The 20,765-nt window shown below is 40.0% G+C and overlaps 5 protein-coding genes and 2 non-coding genes across 8 annotated transcripts in view; 5 read left to right on the forward strand and 2 right to left on the reverse strand.

Annotated features, from left to right (window-relative positions):
- LOC133846297 (uncharacterized) overlaps window positions 1–12,513 on the reverse strand; it is a 39,560-nt gene extending 27,047 nt beyond the window's left edge. The window contains exons 1-2 of one of the 2 annotated variants that reach the window (XM_062281170.1): window positions 11,907–12,513; window positions 10,751–11,511 (exon numbers count right to left, since the gene is read on the reverse strand). In XM_062281170.1, the coding sequence (XP_062137154.1) occupies window positions 10,751–10,907 (157 nt within the window). In that variant the 5' untranslated portion in view covers window positions 10,908–11,511; window positions 11,907–12,513. The remainder of the gene's footprint in view (window positions 1–10,750; window positions 11,512–11,906) is intronic. The other variant, XM_062281169.1, reaches the window with a different exon arrangement.
- Window positions 12,514–12,654: 141 nt separating this feature from the next.
- On the forward strand, window positions 12,655–15,451 carry LOC133846304 (dynein axonemal intermediate chain 4). Its single transcript, XM_062281203.1, has 4 exons — window positions 12,655–13,383; window positions 13,439–14,874; window positions 14,952–15,167; window positions 15,229–15,451. Exons 1-4 carry the CDS (start codon window positions 13,195–13,197, stop codon window positions 15,446–15,448), a joined length of 2,061 nt encoding a protein of 686 aa, XP_062137187.1. The 5' UTR covers window positions 12,655–13,194; the 3' UTR covers window positions 15,449–15,451.
- Window positions 15,452–15,595: 144 nt separating this feature from the next.
- On the forward strand, window positions 15,596–18,022 carry LOC133846311 (ras-related protein Rab-34). Its single transcript, XM_062281212.1, has 7 exons — window positions 15,596–15,967; window positions 16,082–16,183; window positions 16,238–16,302; window positions 16,359–16,492; window positions 16,548–16,773; window positions 16,832–17,529; window positions 17,907–18,022. Exons 1-6 carry the CDS (start codon window positions 15,720–15,722, stop codon window positions 16,888–16,890), a joined length of 834 nt encoding a protein of 277 aa, XP_062137196.1. The 5' UTR covers window positions 15,596–15,719; the 3' UTR covers window positions 16,891–17,529; window positions 17,907–18,022.
- LOC133846308 (uncharacterized) lies at window positions 17,391–18,938 on the forward strand. The gene is made up of 3 exons (XM_062281209.1): window positions 17,391–17,529; window positions 17,907–18,319; window positions 18,379–18,938. The coding sequence occupies exons 1-3, from the start codon at window positions 17,391–17,393 to the stop codon at window positions 18,766–18,768; spliced, it is 942 nt and encodes a 313-aa protein (XP_062137193.1). The 3' UTR covers window positions 18,769–18,938.
- On the reverse strand, window positions 18,516–20,742 carry LOC133846310 (splicing factor C9orf78). Its single transcript, XM_062281211.1, has 3 exons — window positions 20,540–20,742; window positions 19,855–20,477; window positions 18,516–19,797 (listed from the first exon to the last, which is right to left on the reverse strand). Exons 1-3 carry the CDS (start codon window positions 20,662–20,664, stop codon window positions 19,640–19,642), a joined length of 906 nt encoding a protein of 301 aa, XP_062137195.1. The 5' UTR covers window positions 20,665–20,742; the 3' UTR covers window positions 18,516–19,639.
- On the forward strand, window positions 19,145–19,241 carry LOC133846645 (small nucleolar RNA Me28S-Am2634). The gene has a single exon (XR_009894986.1). It is a non-coding gene; the product is annotated as a small nucleolar RNA Me28S-Am2634 (small nucleolar RNA).
- On the forward strand, window positions 19,374–19,470 carry LOC133846646 (small nucleolar RNA Me28S-Am2634). The gene has a single exon (XR_009894987.1). It is a non-coding gene; the product is annotated as a small nucleolar RNA Me28S-Am2634 (small nucleolar RNA).
- Window positions 20,743–20,765: the final 23 nt, after the last annotated feature.

Below are 20,765 nucleotides of genomic sequence, written 5' to 3' on the forward strand. Positions count from 1 at the left end.
GTACGCTCCTCCTTTCACAACTACGCATAGATATATTACAACAAATTTAAGGGCTTCGGTCAAAAATTGTAATGGATATGAAAATACGCCACTACCACATCGTCACAACTACAAACATTATACAATAATAGTGCAAATACCCTCCCACATTTTTAGTTGAGTTTACCACAACAAATGAATTTGTCACTATACTTGTTAACAAAAATGTTCATTGCAATCCTAATCAATATATATGGTATTTTGACAATTGATTTGATTGATTGCTTTATTCTTTTATTATTCTTTAATAATACCGAACAATATTAAAAAAATGTAGAAGCTTAATTTCTTAACCTGATTTTGTGTGTTGATTTTAAAGAAAGCAACAGTCGATTGGTGATGATAGGCTGTCCATAATAACGAGTTTGTAAGATCAAAGAGGTAAACATGTCTCTATTTAAGAAAAGCATCTTTCAATTTAACTATGCCTCATCTGAGAGTATCTAGCAGTCTGTTAAAGTTGAATTTAAATGGAATCACACTTCAAAGTGCTCCCTGGTTGTGTTCAACTGTAAACTGTATGAATCAACACAAGGGTGTTTTTATTTAACTTGGAGCTACACCCGTAGCTGCCTCAGTGACGCCAACGAAATGCTTGAAATGCTGGTAATTAAACACTACACGCAGTTAAAAAAAATTTAAATGAAAAGGAAGCGAGATTCACAAAAAATTAAAATTAAAGCCGACGACTAAGATGCCATTAAGCATTAAGGCAGCCATCAATGAGCGGAATTCAAACAAGTGACGCCACAAAAGCGAAAGATGAGCATCCAGAACGGTGACAAGCGCAGTTTGATTTCGGTAGAAATCTTTAGAGCTTCCCAGAATCTAAGAAATAGTCATAAGTATTATTTTAAAGTTTGCAGAGCAACTTAACTTTGATGAACTTTCTCTGAGCATTGATTTGTAACTTAACATTGTTATGTTACTGTTATCTGTTTCGTATTTAATCCAATCTTCAGCAAGTGTCATTTGAAGTTAAACATGTTCAAAAACAACTTGTCGCACAACTCCCAAAAGTATGCACAGAAAATTCGCAGCTTTACTATCAGCCGGAATGGACTACTCGACACGTCATCGCCATACCCAGTGTAATACGGAACGTAAAGCTTTGTACAACAAACCAAAGCGAGTAACAACAAATTTCTTTATAATTCACAAAGGAAATGCCAAACTCATGGAGTAAAGAGAATAAAAACACACACACATACAGATACAGATACACCCACACAAACACACACTCACATTGGAATATGTATAGTAGTCCAAATGTGACACAAACATGTGTATACGCAGCTGGTGCTCCAGCTCCAAGCTAAGCTCATACGTCTCCCCAACTTCAGTCCTCTTATGACTTGACTGCTATAAAAGGAACAACTAAAGGATTACAAACATGAAGGCCCAAGACGAAGAACGCGGCTAAGGAAGCCCGGGCACTTCCACTTCCACTAGAAGCAATACGTGCGTTTCTAATACGTAACGTGGTACGCGTTGCCGTTGCTGTTGACGCTGCTGCTGTTGTTGCCATACATCATATGAAGCGTTTGTGCGTCTCGGCCCCAAGGCAGTCAACGTCAACAAGGAAGAAGACGACATCGTTTGGTCTGACCTTGATTGTGCTTTCAGTCGACTGACTTTCACAAAGTTGGCAACTTTTGCCTGTGGAGCCCTTTTGCAGAAAACGCATAAAATGTATTTAACACACAATTTATGTCTGCACGAGGCGTTCAAATTTACAGGCCACAGGCAGCAGCAGAAGCAACGAAAAAGACGCAATGGGAAAATGAAGGTAAAGAAACGCTGCACGTTTGCACGGACTTATTTTATTAGCAAAGTCCCGTCTTTTACAGTATTCTGGACCAGAGGCTGGGTCTTGGGAGCTGACTCCTGCCTTCGGTTAACGCATTTTCTTCTCGCTTTTGTTTGCCATTTGCTCTAGACAGGAAATTCACCCGCGGGGCCACAAGCAAATATCATATGTTTAATACATGCCAAAAGTTGCACGACTTTTCATCGTTTGGGTGATTGTTACGCAAAAAAAATTTAATAGAGATTTTGATTTTATGGCTTTGCAGCTTGGTATTGTTTAAGCTAAAAGATGTTGGCTACAAAAAATCTTTAAGGTACTTTTTATTGGTACCACTCTTATTCTTATTTATATAACAACAAATGTTGTCGCGTAAGAAAATGAATAGGTACATAATATTGGCATAAGTTAAGGGCTGGCGAAAAGTTTCTGTTTTCCTTTCTCACTACATATCAAGAAACAAATTCATTTAAAACTTACAAAAGTTGCATGTACGTTGCAAATTATGTGTACATTCTGAAATGCCAAATGTTTCTCACATGTCACATTTCGTTAAAAAGAAAAAACCAAACTACAAATTGGAAGCAAAACTTTTAATTTTCCGGAAAAGCGTTGCCCAAGATCCTTTCTTACCAAAAACTTGTAATTTATAATTAAACAGCAACCGCAGACTATTCTACTCAAATTCCGTACTTTCTCTTCGAATTTTCCAACGCATCTCTCAGTCATCCCATTCTATTTCCATCAAAACAGGAATCGAGTCTGTGGCAAGTAAAAGTTTTAAAACCCACTTCTTATAATGAAGTTAGTTCAATGCAGTGTGCGTTACCCAGTCAAAGGCCAACCAGGTCTGTATTCGACTCAGGCAGTCGAACGTTATTATCTGTTTGTTGGGTTGCCTATCAGCTGGGCGCTGGGCAGTGGTCGCTGGTCAACAACCAGACACCCATCACATCCTCGACCATACTACGAAACAGTGGGGCAAAGCAATCATCAAACCAATCAAGCTTCAAATTAAGCAAGCTATAATAAGCTTTTGTCGCTCAACTCGCGGGGTATCTTTGGTCAAAAGTGCATTGCCGCTCTTTCGTTTCGTTTATTTGTATCGCAGTATACTAATATTAGGTTCCAGCGTGCATAGTTAGTGGCAGGCGTAGAGGCAATTGCAGTCACGCATCTCACGATTGCGCTATTATATTCTCACCTGATGGTGACTGACTCCGCGCTTGAACTTGCAGCTAAACCTGTAGATGTACATGTAGTTGAGAACGAAGCTGGTAACGCAATTGAAAAGCCTCAAACAATAATTACTGTTGCTGTATGCCAGGCCAAAAATATTGCAAATCAATGAGCACCAAAATGATTGACTTTGAAGACGATCTCTAGACGATTCATAAATATTTGTGAACACTATTTAATCAAACATTAAAATGAACATTTTCTATCCGACCAAGAAACTTCAAAAAACTTATTGTTTTGTATCTTAGTGTAATAAAATAATAAACAAAATTTGGCAGCCACCATTGTAGAGTACTTCTCAAAGACAAATTCGAGTATTCGAGTCATCCTATAAAGTATACAGTTTTAAATTTTGTTAAGACCGCAGAAATTCCGGCGGCTTATCCTATTATTGCTGCATTTTGACAGGGGCAAATGTAAGTGCATTGGCAGCAGATCTCGAATTAAGCAAATTGTGTACTATGTCAGGAGTGAAGAGATCAATCAGTAATTTCATTGATTGCCTTTACTTGTTTGGCTGGTTTTTAAATGTCCGTAAAGCGTGCTGACAATTCAAATGTAACTGTAACAGTTACGATGTATAACCTGCTTCTACTCCCCCGCGAGTTCACGGGTTCAGTTGGCTTAGTCGCACTTGTGTGTCATCTCCGGCTGGCAACCTTTGCTTCAATGCATCCTATGCCCTATAGCATTTTTAAAAGCATTCATAGCAGGACGACAAGAGCGAGACACCGGTTGAAGCACCTTCATTAGCATACCAGCTGCAGGAAAAAAGAGGTCCACAATATACAGTCACTACTTTACTCGTAGTTCAAGTCGGGGAAGGGAGCCGAAGTGAGAGCAAGCTCAAAAGCAGGTTGAGCCCCGCCTACAGGTAAGGAATCTTAGCATCGTGGCTTGAAATTTGCTGTAATCCGATACAATTTAGCGGCTTAAAGCTTCTGCGTGCTTGACTCTCAAGTTTCTCATCATTTTTTTTGCTGTCGCTGTTGGTTGCTGTTGGTATTTCCATTCTTCCCCCTGTTAGTTTCGTTAGTGAGGTATACGCTTGTTACTTTTATCCGCCTTCGCTTTTGTTTTAAGGGAAGCAGACTACAACAGAACTGATTCTAGTGGGTAGCTAAGAACGCAAGTCAACCCCCTGAATGATGTTTACACGCCACTTCAAAGGTCTCACTTATATTTACGTTTAAAGCGAATAATTGATACTAAATATCAAATTGAATTTCTCGAAAAAGTTAGATACTCCACTGTCAATCTTAATATACTTATTCTTCAAGTGTATCTAACAATAAGTACATATACATATGTATATTTCAAATGATTTATGGGATAACTCAGTTGCTCTCAATACATTATCTGAAAAGTAAGAGTGCGCTCTACTCTTAGCCTAATTAAATGTTAAGAGTTTTATAAATATGTGAAAAAATTATTCAATATTTGAAAACATTCATATTGTCAAAACTACAAGACATTTTTTATAATACTTGTTCTGACTATTCACTACTTGCCGCAAGAGACTAAAGTGAAAATAATAAGTATTTTGTAGTTTTGGGTGGTTTCAAAAATTCCATTGGGTCATTTTGCTTCCATTGCAGACGACGCTCATAAAATATGCCACGAAATCGGCTTAGCTCTGAGCTGTGCTGCGCGTCTTCCTTGGATGGTAGCACTCAGAAAGAGAAAACCAACAAGGAATATTTACAAAAATAAAAGCAAGAAAATAACAGAAGGAGAACGAGGTAGTCGGATGTGCTGAACGACGGATGCGGTATGCAAGATGCATGTTGTTAAAAATAAATATAAGCAATTTTTGCTTACTATTTTCTGCAGGCTGCTCAAAAAGGATTACATAATGTATGTGCTGCGGCTGCTACAGATTTGATATGAATGGAAAGAAGGGAAGACAGAGGTGTATTGGTGAATTGTGCGATGTCTGGTAATTGTTTTCTTCGACACCTAGACATAAATGGAAGTTGTGGAAGTTGACAGGACTTCAGTTGGTTTCGCTCTGGCTCTCTGGAGCGTTAATCTCCATCTGGTCCTTACAACTCACACTCATTTTTCTATTTTCCAATTTTAGTTTTCACTATTTCTACTCAGCGGTCCATTAAATTACAATTATTCTTTGCCCTATGATACGCAATGAATCTGCTAATGGTTTTCGCTTGAAGTCAATCTGAATTTAAACGGATTTGACTGGATTTGCAATGGATTTTAGATTCAGCAAAATTTAAATATTTACTGATTGCCATCCAAAAACTTTGTACATCGTTGGCAATAGTTTTTATAACCTTTCAAAAGATTTAATAGCTTATAAAACTCAAAATGAGAACGATCTCTCTTACTCTTAAACAGTCACAAATTATAGGCGAGTTGTTGAAATATCTACATCAAATAATTAAAGATTGTTTAACATTTCATTGCTTAACTCACATTTTTTGTAAACCACAAAAAACACTTTTCATTTTAAGTTAAGCCATTTCTAACTAATAGGTTCAAATTAATATTTCAAGTTAAAATTTCGACTTTCACAACTCTAAAGAACTACATTCCCACAATTTGAATGAATGGGAGTAGTTTCCGCAAAAATATTGTGATATTTTTATTGCTTCTCCATATTAAAGCAATGTTTTATTAATTTCCCTTAACATCTGATGACACCTGCAGACAAACAGTATCAAACACAATTTAAGTGAATAAATGAAATACTTTAGGTCGAACTGGTTGTGGATAAGTGAATAAAATCAATTTAAGTGCCATTGGAAGAACATTTTTAAGGCTTCAACACGAAGTAAACCTATAATTTTTCAATTAAATTATCAAAATTACCAAGCGAAAAGTCAGTCGAGACACAGACACAACTTTGGCAGACAACGGCAGCTGTAGCACGTGCTGTCGTCAGGTGACGAAGGAAGGAACAGTAAAGAAGAACACAACAAGGGCCAGGATGTGAAACTGGGGGAGTTAGTATCGCGTTGACTTTCAGTTCCAGTTTTGCCTTCACCTTGGCTGCAATTAATTCTGGTAACATAATCTTCGCTTACAGGTTTATATGACACAAAATCAGTGTGGCCTCAAACTCGGAACGAACAGTGGTACGAGAACTCATAACAGAGCCAAGTTGCTCCAAAATCAAGGCTTTGGTTCAGTGTACAGCATGGGCGTGACCTCATTATTTGAATTGCCAACAGTTATGGAAAGGACTACCATATATGTATGACCGTGATTTATAAGCCTTCATATTTTGTTACGTGTATGTTCATTACAAAGAAATGTAATGTCCTAAGTGCTAAATTTAATTACATGGTTGTATTTAAACCGAAATAAATAGCAATAAAACTTTAAAAGTCGATAGTTGTCACTAGAAATTCAGTTACCGGCTTCTTCTGCAAGCAATTGTTTTTTTTAAACACCTGATATACATATATCCTTAGGAAAAGCTACAACTCGAGTGGGGAGACTCTACCAAGATCTTTGCCATTTCAAAATATGCAATCACACAAGCACATATATTTGTATATATAATTTTATTTTCACTTTTGGTCTCATTGTACGTGCCTCTAACATAGGCAGCGATGCGTAGAAGAGAGCACAAATCACGACTTGGTGATTATTTACCGTGATTTGTCGATTACGTGATTTTTGTTTTCATAACGCAAGTAAAACACGGTCTACTGTAAATTAGACTTCTTGATAATAAAGTCTCATCACCATAAAAATAGAACTACATGAATTGCAATGACTTTTTTTGTCATTTAGACAAATGAAACATTGAAGTATTTAATTACTAACTAACTGTGTGATTTAAGATAGTTCGAGCAAAAATTCTAAAACAGTCCAACGATGAGATCTCAACTATGTTGTGTAAAAATGGTCGAGTCGAAACTTCAAACAGTCTTTGTAGGTAGTTTAAACAGTAATATAAACACTGAAAACTAATTTTCAAATAATTTATATAATAAATTATTGTAAGTGGTAATTAAATATAGCCGTCGATCTTACTATTTGAAATGGGCTTTGACAGTTTAGTCAGTGATCCGAGACAAATAGCTCTATATACATTGATATTATTGTTTTTAAAAAGAATTTGGCAAAGATGTTAAGTTGGCCCTATCAAGTATGACCCAATCGATATGCAAGAAATGCAACGACGCCAATATGGAGAGACCAACACTAACAAATTTCTTTTAGTTTCTTCTCTTTTCTCTTTTTTCTCTGGTGAACTTTTGTTGTTGAATGCATCGCGTCGATTCGCTTAACTTTTCGACATGTTGAGCATGTGATGAAGATTAAGTAGAAAATAATTACAAGCCCGGTTTCTTTTGGTGTGGGATATTGTGCGATCGCGATCGCTTTGTGATATGGGCGGCGAATGTGTGATGGGGAGGGACGGTTTGATGCGAAGAGTGTGTGTATAATTACATAAATGGCTATGTCAAAGCGGTGACAGGCCGGCGTCAACGTAACTGTCAGATGATGTGCCTGTCTGTCTGCCCGTGTTTTCGTTTGTTAGTCCGTTTCGCTGTCCGTGGATCCGTCAGTCCGTCAGTCAGTCATTGAGTCGATCATCAATCGTGCGAAATTCCCAGACCGATTGGCCCGCCCACTTGCTGCAGACAACAGTTGAAACACGTTATTTCGCGAATATCACTGCCCCCTATAGGAGAATGAGGAAGAGGCATCCAGCATAAGCCACCAGAACCTCTACTCGCAGAGTGTGTGTAGCCTGTTTACCTGTTCTCACAGCCTGCACATAAATCGCGAAAATAAAAGGGCAACATCTGCGTGTAAAGATACACGAAGGGATGTATCGAGGCGACTTTAAAAGATCCCCATGGAACGCCATAAATTTTAAAGTAATTTTCTCTTGGCTTCGCATAATTTATGGGAAAATATTAACGCTGCCCCAAATAGTTGCGAATATAATACAGGTAATGTAGCTGCTTAGTCCGGATCTTTTCCCCTGCATGCCGGCTAGTTTCATGTCTAAGAAAACTATGCCAAATAGAGTAATTAAATTAATGGGTCATGATATACGAGTTTTATATACAAATCACAAGTAAAATAAAAACTATGCCCCAAAGATGCGCTCGCTTCGACTACCCAAAAAGATCTTTCACACAGCAATTTAGTTACTCCTTGTGGTATTTGGCCAGGCTCTGAGTTATTGGCATGCAGTCAATGTCGGATTCGAAGCCTCGCCAAACTGCATCTTTATATGTGTATTTGTGTGTGGAGCACCAGGTCACGATTATCTGCATACGCAGCCGCCAATAATTTCAAAATTGGCGCACTTAAATCTCAGTTTTGGGAAGCGATTTTGCAAGCGGAGGGACGGGCATTATAATTTAAAAGTTATTTTGTTGGCTCGGATCGGTAAAAATTATTGAGCAATATGCTGATCTGTAAAATCATAAATAAAAATATTTGTACTTATCCCAAGACCCCCCACACTGCTTCATAAACCTCGTCCCTTTTTCTTCAGACTGCAGTCTTGTCTCGTCTTTCGGTATTTCGATAACTTTTATGTTATTAGGTGAGATAGTTGGTTGCAGGCCACAATTGCTTGCTCTCTTCTCTTAATGCTCCCAATTTTGGTGTGCTTGATAGCGGTTGATGCCAGCGCCTCTGGCTTAACGATTGATAAAGTCTTTTTATTTACAAGCTGATAATGATGGTGTAAGTGCAGCTTTTGGCATTGCGAACGATTTTTTGCTCATATTTTTTGGTGTAATTTTTGTTTTTTTTTCTGATTTATTAACAATTTACAAGGTAAGGACTAAGAGATAGGAAGAGTATGACAGAGAGAGAGAGAGAGAGATTTAGAGACTTAAGGCAAATTCTATAGATTTTAGGATCGGTTCTTCGACTGTAGCTTAAGCCGCATTGTCAAATCGCATCATCGCATTATGGCAACAACTATTTTATAACATTGATAAGAGAAAACAACAATCAGGAAAAAAACTTAGCTACGGAGAAAACTATAAAAATGTCACAACAAAATGCTGCACTCATTTTTATGCGATTGTCGTTCCGAAGTCATTTTACGACGCACGATAAAAGATGCAACTTGATGGCGATTCAGTAAACAGAAGACTCAAGAGACGAACTAATAACAAGAATGCCTAGCCAAATGTGAAGGCATAATGCTCAACCAAAAAGTATCACCTCCAGACCGTCAACATGCCAAAGATACTCTCTCATACCTAAGCCGATTATAAGCTGTAAGGGGAAAAGAGGAAGAAAACAACATAAAAATGTCGCTGTCCGGCGATCTAGTAGAATCGTGTTAAGCGTGCACAGGGGAAATGAGATTGGGGAAGAGTGTGCTAGCGAGTCAAGCGGTGTCAATGTCACTTTGCTCTTCTTTTCGTTGTTTGTGTCACTGCTGATGAGTGTCATTAACATCAAATTACCACAAGTCAAAGTCATGTTGACCAAAAAAAAAAGGGCCAGCGCCAAGGGCCAAGCGAAGGCGGTCGCAAAGGAATGTTAGCTCAAAAGTTATGGTATAACGATCAGACAAAAAGAAAACCACAATCAAACGATTGACAACTGTGGTCCACACTTGTTCAATCTGAGGAAAATAAGACTTGACACATGCGGCGGACTAAAGGGACAAATAATGAAGGTACAAAAGTCGCTGAATTATTTTACAGTTGATAAATATAAATATAAATATTTTGTAATCAGAAACAAATTTAAAACTGACCTCATTTAATTCAAAAAATGTTATTTTTGTATTTATTCGACATTATTAACCTCGATGAACCTCTTACGAATATTATACAACAACAAAACTTTTTAATATTAAATGAAATATTTCTTAGTATACTATCTAATTAGACTATACTAGAGTATACTGTAATTTACACGGCAGAATGCGAATAATACTGGAAATTGCTATACACTTGTATACAATAAATTGTTAAACCAATCCAAGACCGATTGTGTGGACCCATAACTCAAACATATATAAAACATCTGCATGTATAATTATGTTAAACAATGGAAACTCATTCATAAATCTTTTTACCGACAGTTAACACTCACAAAACCCACCCAGGATAATCAGAACTTAACTCAAGACAAAAAAAACGATATTTACATAACATCCATATAAAATATTATTCATTATGTCTCATTGGGATGAGCTGCTTTACGCGTTTGTCTGCTCACCCAGCATCTTTTGTAGGTGATAAAATTTGATAGTAATTTATTATGCGTTTCAAGCGTTCGCGACAGTCACAGACTAGTAACTACGACTTGAGCGAGGAAAAGGGGAATTAAGATGGGTTTCCGACGAGGTCTGAGACTTGGAGTATGTAGACGAAGACTGCGAATAGCGAGCGAACGAAATCACAAAATAAAATCAATAAACCAGTCAATAAAAACAGAAACCGAAACAATTTTAAGAGGCAAATTATGCAAATAAGGCAAACGGATTTCGTGTACAACGATAACACAAATATAAAATAAAAACGACGAATCCAAACTAAAACTAAACTACCAAATACATATACATATGTATGTAAGTATTTATGGTTTATACATTTGTTTAGGCGCCGCGTGGGCGTTTTTAACTAAAGAGGCGTGATTGAACCAAAATATATAGTACATATGTACATATATAATAAATATGTAATATAAGACAAAACTTACCTCTGGGCCGAGACGAAACTGATACAGAAGATGTTGCTGATGTTGATGTTATTGTTGTTGTTGATGTTGCTGATGTATTGTATGCTGAAGGCGTCATCGTCGTTGCTGCCGCCGGTGGCTCGCCTTGGTGTCGACAGAGCCGCTTCCAAAACAACATTTTACAGTTGCTGTTGATGTTGATAAGACAATCACACTGATTGAAATAGCTATCGCTTCGAATGCGGGTGTTTTGCTTTATGGCAAAATGTTGTCAGCATTTAGCACACTATTTAAGATGAAGTTATCGCAATTTGTATAATAATTTAGAATAATTTGTTCATAGCTCCCGAAGATGCACTCGCGACCGAGCGACTGTCTCTTAATCGATTGCAGCGAACAGGAAGAAGCGTTTGAGGCAACAACGCACGTGCCGTGGCGTCTACATGCAACGGTGACGTTAACCGAAGTGAAAGAGTGTAAGCAACACGAGGCCAAGGCTCGACAGAGACAAAGACAGTGACAAACAGAAAGCGCCACAATAGCGTGCAGTGTCACAACAGGTGCTGTGATGTGCTCTCCAAATGAAGTCACTTCTTTGCGCCCTCACAGCAAGTTTCCGCAAAAGCTCTGCTTAAGAGTGTCTGTCTTATGTGTCTGCTGTGGACTTCCGTTAAGCTGGTTTCGCGCTGTCTGGCACTTCTGCGCCCCACGACGGTTAATTAACGAATAAAAGTCGGTTTTGTGAGCATGGCTTAAATGTGCGGCGGTATCGCTCGGCGTAGCTGGAATCGACAAAAAAAAGAGGGAAAGAAGTTAAAAAAAAGAAAATATGTTACACCCAACGACGACGGTAACGTCGCTGCTTTGGCGTTGGCGATGGCAGCGCCCAGCGCACATTGGGGCCAGTCTAAGCATAAGACAGGTGTAAAAGCGATATGAACAAACGTAAAACGGTCAAACAAACGACATAGACAAGGACAGGTCAGGTGGAATGGTAGATGAACTTGTAGCCGTAAAATTTTATGATGTGCGGGGTGTGGACGATCATCGTTAAATTCAAGCAATTAAAGGCTTATTGATTTTAACTATCATTGCTAACACCATTAACGGCATTTAATAGCAAATGTCATTTGACACCCTTGCCGCCAAAATAAAAAAGTTATTATAAGTTACTTACATTTGCTCAAGCTAGCATCAAATATAAAACACCAATAATTTTTTAAAATTTCGCATTTTGTATGTACATTTGTCAGATATGGCCCTTTAAAGCAGTGTGCACTGAGTTGTGCTGACGATGTCGCGGCGTCGACGTCGAGTGCAGCGTTGCACTGCCCGCCATTTGTGATTGTTGTTGTTGCTTTTTAACCCAAAAGTGTAACAACGGGCTGCTTTCCCGTGCACAGTTCATAATGCACGCAAAACGAAATGACGTTGTTGTTTTTTCTGCATTGCATTATGTTTGCTTGCACATGTATTGCTTTACGCTTGATGCGTTTTGTATCGTGAGCGTCGACGAGTTTAGTTTTTTGCTACTGCTGGTGACTGCCGACTGACCAACATGCAATGCGGCAAAGTTTCTGCTATTTGGCCCTCATGCGGAAATCTGCTTATTCTTCTTCGCTGCTTGTCTCTGTCTATTTGACATATTGCACTTGCTTCGTTGCCGCTGCCAACTTCACTATCGCCGCCCCCGAGGCGTCCGTGCGATGTTCCACTACACAGCAACTTGTTTATTAACCGAATCAGCGTAGCGAAGCATAAAGACAAATTAACATAAGACAACTTCTTTTTCAACTTGTGGCGGAATTAAAGACCCTTTATATACACAGCCATATACATACATATATTATATTATATGTTCATTCATATATATGTATGTATAAATGCGGCGTAACAGGTAAATTGCTAAAAAAAATTTCAACGAAACTTTTTCTATGGCGGGTCATAGCACCAACAATGAAAAGTGTGCGTAGTTTGTTTGATTGTTGTTCTTGCACTCCGATCGCGGAAGTTATTTTATTATTTACAAAAAGCAGCTTAGTCTGCATGCAAGTCACCATAATCACAAATTTAAATATATATATACACTTTTTTGGCACAATTGCGACTTTTTTCACAACGCGTACAACGAACTGGCAAAACTTTAAAAGATACGGTAAATGCCAGTGTTGATCAGCTAGGTAATTAAATTCGATAGGCTTCAATTATGGCACGTGCCAATCGATAATTGCATTCTTAGGTTGACCATCTTGAGTATTTTGCGCGCGTTTTCAAATATTTATGCGCATATAAACAACAATTGTCACATGACAACAGGCCCTTGGTTTTGATAAGCAATGTTGTCATATCAACTAGCCCGCTTATTTTATTGAAATAACGAATGCAATTTCTTATTGCAATGAGGCCTTCAGTCTATTCCAAAGTAAATTTGTGACAGAGCTAAAACAACGATTAAACAATTAAAGATGTCGAGGATATTGAGACAAGATTACCGTAATGCGGACTTCCAGCAGTTGAGTCAGCTGATACGCAACCACCCACTTATGAAGTCAACGACCTCGGATGAGCAGCAAATGCAACTGCAAAAGCTGCGTACGCCCGAATATCGAACCAAGTGTGTTATGCGTGCTTCCTTGGACGACATTGCCTTAGGCGTGAGTTCGTGGAGTAGCACTTGTATTGCTCACCTAATTATGAACCAACTTTTAGATCAATTTGTACAAGCTGCAGCTGGATGCAGACAAGCTGCCCACTCATCCTTCAACAATTCGATTTGCTCATCGTACTCCAAAGTCAGCAAAGTCTCCAGCCACGCCGTTTATCAAGGTCTTACTACGCAAGACGCCTCTTGTCGTGCTCTTTGAGCGTTCCAGCATGACCGCCGAGCTGGACAGCGACGAGGGTCGTCTGGTTCTCGCAGACAATCAGCGCTACGACGAGCTCTTGGCGGGCACAGATAAATCCCGACGCACTGTCGATGCCGACACCCAGACGGTGACGGCGCTCAAAAAGTCGCGACTGGTCAACACGGAGCGTCTGTGCACAGATCATGTGGGCTCCTATGTGTCGAATTTTGAGATGTTCGATACGTATAAGGATCTGGAAGCATCCACTAAGAGTGTGCAGGTGCAAGGCGAGCAACAGATGCAAGTGACCACATATAAAGTGGGCGGTGTGGATCAGTTTGAGGCCATTAATAGCTTGCCCAGCTTTAAACTCGCTCTTATGCTGACCATGCGCATCCTCGCCAGTAATGTCTTTGAACCGGAGCAGCGACGCTTTCGAAACATGACGCCACCCGATCCCTTCGCCGAGGACGTGCAGTTCAAGTACCGTCTGAGATTGCTCTGGCGTCTAAGTTCGCCATCTAACGCGTCCAGAGTACGTCAAGCTGTCACGAGCATTAGCTTCTGCCCGAACAATGGTGACATTATGGCAGTCTCCTATGGCATTTATACATTTTCGCACATGCCGTCTGGCTCCCGACGTGGCTACGTCTACCTGTGGAACATTAAGAACCCAGTCAATCCGGAACGTTGCTATAACTATAAAGTGCCCGTGGTCACAGTGCAATTCTCGCCATCAGCGCCACAACTACTGGCCATTGGCCTGCAAAATGGTAACACTGAGGTGCGCGACATCTCACAGCCGGAGCAACCACCTCTGGCCATGTCGCAACGTAACAGCTCTCCGCACTTTAAGCCCGTGACAGCCATTCAATGGATACCACGCAGTGATGGCGATGTGACTCTGGGTGGCGATTATGCTGGCATTACCCCCTTTTTAGCCGCATCACTGTCGGGCGCCGTCACCAAGTATCAACTGATCAATAGCCCATATTTACTAGGCTTTGAACATCAGCATTTTCAGCGTTCCGAGGGTGAGCTGGAGGGGATTACGGTGCAGCGACCCGCACAGCGTGCTCCACTTCTGGCAAATCGGCATCCGCAGTGTATGGAACTCATGCTCGATCCGCTGCAGACGGACATTTACTATGTGCTTACTGATGAGGGGACGCTTTTTAAGTGCTCCACCAACTATCCACTACAACATCTGGAACTGCGTCAAGTGCACGAATCGCCCGCCGTTTGCTTGGACTTCTCACCCTGGTCGCCTAAGCTGTATCTTACCTGCGGCAGCGATTGGTAACAGTTGATATGCATAAATAATGAGGGATCATTTTAGAATTGGTATCTTATTTGTTCTTGCTGCTTTCTTTCAGGTGCATTCGCATTTGGTTATCCGGAATCATTTCACCAGTGATTACACTGTTGCATCATCTGTCGCCGGTGCACTGTGCTCGGTGGAGTCGCACGCATTCGACCATCTTGGTGTCGTTAAGCCACACCACTGTGGACATCTGGGATCTGCGCTATAGCACACTTAAACCGGTCTCATCCACCACAATTGATGCCAAGATCTGTTACACAACATTTCGGTGTGTTTTTGCTGTAGTTTAGGCACCAAAGACTTTTCTCATGTTTAAACTAATTTCACAGTTTTGCGCATTGTGGTCGATCCCTGGCGGTTGGCAACGAGGCGGGTCAAGTGCTTATGCTGTCCTTTGAAGACATGCCCTTTCCACCTCATTTTCAGTACAGGCAATTAAAGCGTGCAATCTATAAAGCTCTCAGCCTGGAGCCAACGCTGCAGCAGCAGGTCAAGAGCGTGGGGAACTTTGGGTATCCACGCGGCGAGAAACTAACAACCATGCAATAAACTTTAGATAAAATAAAAAAGTTTCCGTACTGTCGATGTTAAATGTAGTTTGACAAATCCCCTTGGCTCTGCTCTATTTTTGTTATCAACCAACCAACCCCATTGGAGGCTCCGATATCGACTGTCTCGGCATTTGCATACAAAGCCAGCACCTTGCGCCACCTGATAGCTAACCAAGTTCAAGCGGCATCGCGGTTTTGTGGTGACATGATTTTCATGATTTTCCACTATTTGTTGGCACCGTCTGTCAGTTGGAATCGCAACGTTCAGCATGCCTCATCTACTGCGTCAAAATCTGCTTTTGCCCGCATCACCCACTGTCACCCTCTACGATCCACGTACACACCTACGTCACCTGCCACCTGCCTACAACACCGCCCAGACACCTTACAGCCGGGACAAGGATTTTGCGCCACAATTGCGCTATCATCTGGAGTTACCCCGCAAATCCAAGCTGCGACCCTGCAAAATCATCTTCGTGGGTGACTGTGCCGTGGGTAAAACGGCCATAGTGAATCGGTGAGTGAAAAACTGGGTCCACTGCTTGGTATGCATGTCTCAAACCCAAGGCACACTGCAAAATTGAATGTATTGCCTTCTTCTAGAATTTTGTTATTTAACTATTTCAAACAGCTTTTGCTATGACAAGTTCCAATCCAACTATAAAGCCACCATTGGCGTAGACTTTGAGCTGGAAAACTTTAACATACTCGGACACAATTTTAGCCTAGAGATGTAAGTATGAAGCAAACTGGTTGCAACTCGAATTTCCTTAAGTTCCTTCTACAGGTGGGACACGGCGGGTCAGGAGCGTTTTAAGTGTATAGCGGGAGCCTATTATCGCAATGCAAATGGTGCGTAAGAAAGCATTTCCCTCAATTCTTAAGTAATGTCTCTGCTGGGTTCGCAGTCATTGTTGCCACTTATGACATGTCTAAGCGGGAGAGCCTCAACTCTGCCAAGAGATGGCTAGCTAATGCCCTCAACTACAACACGGGACAGCAGCCGCTGATATTTTTGGTGGGCACAAAATCTGATCTGCTGGTGAGCACCGACAATGATTATTAATTTGTGTTTGCTTTTAATAAGTTATCCGTAGACAAAGGAAGAGTTCATGAGCATGGAACGTGTAGCGGGAGGGGCAGCCAGCGAGTTGCAAGCCGAATATTGGTCTGTTTCAGCACGTTCTGGATACAAAATCACAGAGTTCTTTCAACGTTTGGCTGCGCTTGCTTTCCAAACAAACGTGCTACAACAATTGAAAGCTTTAAACGCAACAACAACGCAACAACCAGTGCAAGCAACAGACAAATCTCAAACATTTGGTAAAGCTCTTTACAGAATCACTTTAATCAAAATTGATATTAATTTCTTACTTTATAGATTTACGCAGGTACTTTAGCGGCGCCTCTCGCAAACAAAAAAGTGGTTGTGCTTGTTGATTGTGCTAAAGTTTACATATTATTCTTATTTTTAATTAACTCCATATTCAATTGTATTATCTGCGCTCCATTAAAACACATATTTTAAAAATAAATCGAAACAGTGCTGCCAAATTGTATTATGCTTAGCGTTGCCATATCTACCACACTAAGAAGTCTACAAACTAAAATTTGAATAAAATCTGGTTTAATTTTGAAAAGTCCGCGAATTATCTCAAGTTATTAGATGGAATATTTTTAAATAATAAGAATATGTAGCTTTTCATTTTCTATATAATTCCTATAATATAATTTATATCGCAGCAGCACATGATTATTTTTTCACCTAGTTAAAATTTTATATTTATAGAAACACAAAAAAAGCAAAGCTTACATATTTTTATGTTTACTAAATATATGTATGTACATATAATTGTAATATTTAAAAAACAGTGTTGTCACATTTATTACTCAGCGTTGCCACCATTACAAATTGACACATTATTGCCACTGCGCGCTGAATGGTGTTGCCATTAACACAAAAATCTGGCAGCGCTGCTGTCAAAATCTGCTTCCGCTCATCTGACAATGCCCATTATTTCTCCTTTTCATTTCTTTTTCTCGTAGAAATGCCACCTAAAAAGCCAACCGAGAAATCCGGTAAGGATTTTTCATATAAAAATACACTGAAAATATGTGAATTTATTACCATAAACAAGGCAAAAGCAAGTGCAAATCATAGCAATGTGATAAAATGTGTTTAACGTAATTTTTAACGCAAAATTACTGCCAAATATCTTGCCATATTTACGCCACGTGCGGTGTGGCTGCGACTCACCATTAAATATAGTACACAATGGATGTGCAGCTTGTCAAGTGTTTAATCTGAGAACAATGCGCGTTTAATTGAAGTTTCGCATGGTTCTCTTGATAAAATTAGTGTTGGCTCAGTTTATCCGCTAAATCCAACGTTGCCTCCGTCGTGTATAACCCAACTTTTTCGAGCTCTGTTTACTAGTGTGATTTTATATTTACAGCGAAGCCAGCTGGCGATAAGAAGCCAGAGCAGAAGAAGGCTGCCGCGGCAGCCCCAGCTGCTGCCAAGAAGGAGGCACCAGCTGCAGCTAAGCCTGCAGCTGCTCCCGCCAAGAAGGCAGCTGCTCCCGCCAAGAAGCCTGCTGCAGCTGCTGGTGCGGCTAAGAAGCCAGCTGCTGGCGCTACCAAGAAGCCCGCACTGAAGAAGCCAGTCACCAAACCCAAGGCCAAGCTCGCTACCAAGAAGGCTGCTGCTGGCAAGAAGCCCCAGTCGGTGCTGTCCAAGCTCTCGGCTAAGGCACGTGCTGCTGCAAAGGGCAAGAAACCCGCCGCGAAGGCTGGTGCTAAGCCCACCAAGGGTACAGCTAAGGCAAAGGCTGTTGCTTTGTTGAACGCAAAGAAGGTGCAGACCAAGGTGAGCTAAAAACACCTGCAACATGTTTGGGGTTACTAATTCACTTGGATTCTCAACAGATCGTAAAGGGTGCATTTGGCACACGCACACGCAAGATCCGCACCAATGTGCACTTCCGTCGTCCAACCACGCTGAAGTTGCCCCGCAACCCCAAGTACCCAAGGAAGTCGGTGCCCACCAGGAACCGTATGGATGCTTATAACATCATCAAATATCCTTTGACCACGGAAGCAGCCATGAAGAAGATCGAGGACAACAACACTCTGGTCTTCCTCACACATCTGCGCGCAAACAAGAATCATGTGCGTGCCGCCGTTCGTAAGCTTTACGACATCAAGGTGGCTAAGGTTAACATTCTGATCAGACCCGATGGTCAGAAGAAGGCTTATGTGCGCCTAGCGCGGGACTACGATGCTCTCGATATCGCCAACAAGATCGGCATCATATAAACATGCAAAAAAATATGGGAACGTTTATCGCGTTTTAAATTACAACACAATAGAATTTTTGTCCTTAAAACAAAATAATAAGCGCTGACACAATATAGAGCGAAGATGAACGTTTCAATGTTGTATGGGTATAATAAAGAAAACAAAAAACAACTCAATACAACAACGAATTTTGTTTGCTGTTAATTTTGTATTCTTTTTTTATTCTTTTTAGTTGTTTCCAGGTCTATTAATCAATGCTTTGGAGAAAAGGTAAAATAAAATATCCATGTCTTATACATTTTATTAAACTCCTTTTTTGTATTTGCAGTTTAATAAATTTGGCTTGTGTCTATCTTTCCATACAAAAGGTGCGTATTCTTCAGTTTGTTTTTTGTTATCCATTTCGTGATGATTTTTTGAGTAGGAATCTCATTGAGCTTCAGTCATGCGTTGCTATGAAATTAATTAAATCTCATTCTGACTAAATATACTAAGCTAATTTACGACTGTAAAGAAATTCCTAGTCTAACCGAGGATTTTGTTCTATTTTTCAGTTTGATACAGAAACACATACATACATGGAGTCCAGTTTACAAGGTGTGTTTTATTTCTTGATTTTATACTGTTAACTGCTAGTGATGATTTTATGAGTAGGAATCTCATTGAGCTTCAGTCATGCGTTGCTATGAAATCAATTTTTCTCTTACTGAACGTTAAGCACAATAAATTTAAAAGCTTGTTTTAACATGTATAATTAATATACATTTTCTCTATGCTTTCAGGCAACACTATCATTGGATGAATTTATATTTAAGAGCTGTTTATCTTGGATTGCATTTAGTATAAATAAAAATCTGTACTCAAATATGTTAACGTTTTATTTATCAACTCAATATCTACGGAATTGCTTTCGGAACTTGTCATAATGATAATCGTCTGTTGCTCTCTTGACGCCATTTGGATTGGTTTGATTATGCGGTGCTTTATTGTTGCCTTCTTTTTCTTCGCGTTTCCGTCTGCGCTGTTCATTGTTTTCCTCAATGTTGACTGCAAAAATAGAGAAAATGTACTGAACGACCTGTTTGTTGACAAAATTCGGCTTACATCGATTGTGCTGCATGAAGTTTACTGCCATGTTGGTGGGAACAAACTGAGAGGGTCCATCTTTTTTGTTTTTGGCATCTTGCATCAGTTTCTGTTTTGCATCCTCCGTTGCCTCAATGTTGCGTATCTTGGCTTGAATGCCAAGATCTACCTCGGGTATGCCATTCAGCATTTGATTTGATAACATTTCCTCTGATCTGTGGGACGACGACTGACGCAAGTGATCAGGTAATGCATAGAGCGCTGCATCTTCAGGCGTGAGATATTTATGAACATAGCTATCGTCTGCGGCATCTGTTGCCTTGTCGTCTGTTGTGCCGCCCTTACGCTTTTGCAGCTCCTGCTCAATGTATTTCATCATTTCCTCATCTTCATCCCGTTTGTTTGTTTCGGCTGAGAACTGTGTACCAATGCCCACATCGTAGGCATCATCGGATTCTTTCATTTTTCCGGATTTAAGTGTTTGCATATTAACAAGTCCACCCATTTTAACATTGAATGGATCCTTGATGGTCAGTTCCTCCTCTGGCGCTATCTTTTTACCTAGTGCAAGGCCCATAAGGCTGACGCCATTCGGACGCTCACGCAAACGTTGTCGTTCCTTAATCTCATCTAGCATCAATCTAGTTGCAAATATAATTGGGTTTAATAACACATGCCAATAATAATATTGCAGTTTACTCACTGTTCGCCTTTCTCTTCATCATCGGAAGTCTCTCGTCGCCTTAGGTTTTTGCGGTGCGTTTTCTTAAAAACCAGTTTAGTGGGCTTCTCTGTGTTGAGTGCAGCATCATTTTGATCAGACTGCATATTAATAATATTGATATTCTTATTTTTACTGATAGAATTCACTTGCGTCCATTTTGTTTACAATTTTCTGTACAGCTGTTGTAACATCGATAGTATCAGTC

This window comes from Drosophila sulfurigaster, chromosome 3 (genome assembly GCF_023558435.1).
Source record: "Drosophila sulfurigaster albostrigata strain 15112-1811.04 chromosome 3, ASM2355843v2, whole genome shotgun sequence".
Classification (NCBI taxonomy): Eukaryota; Metazoa; Arthropoda; class Insecta; order Diptera; family Drosophilidae; genus Drosophila; species Drosophila sulfurigaster.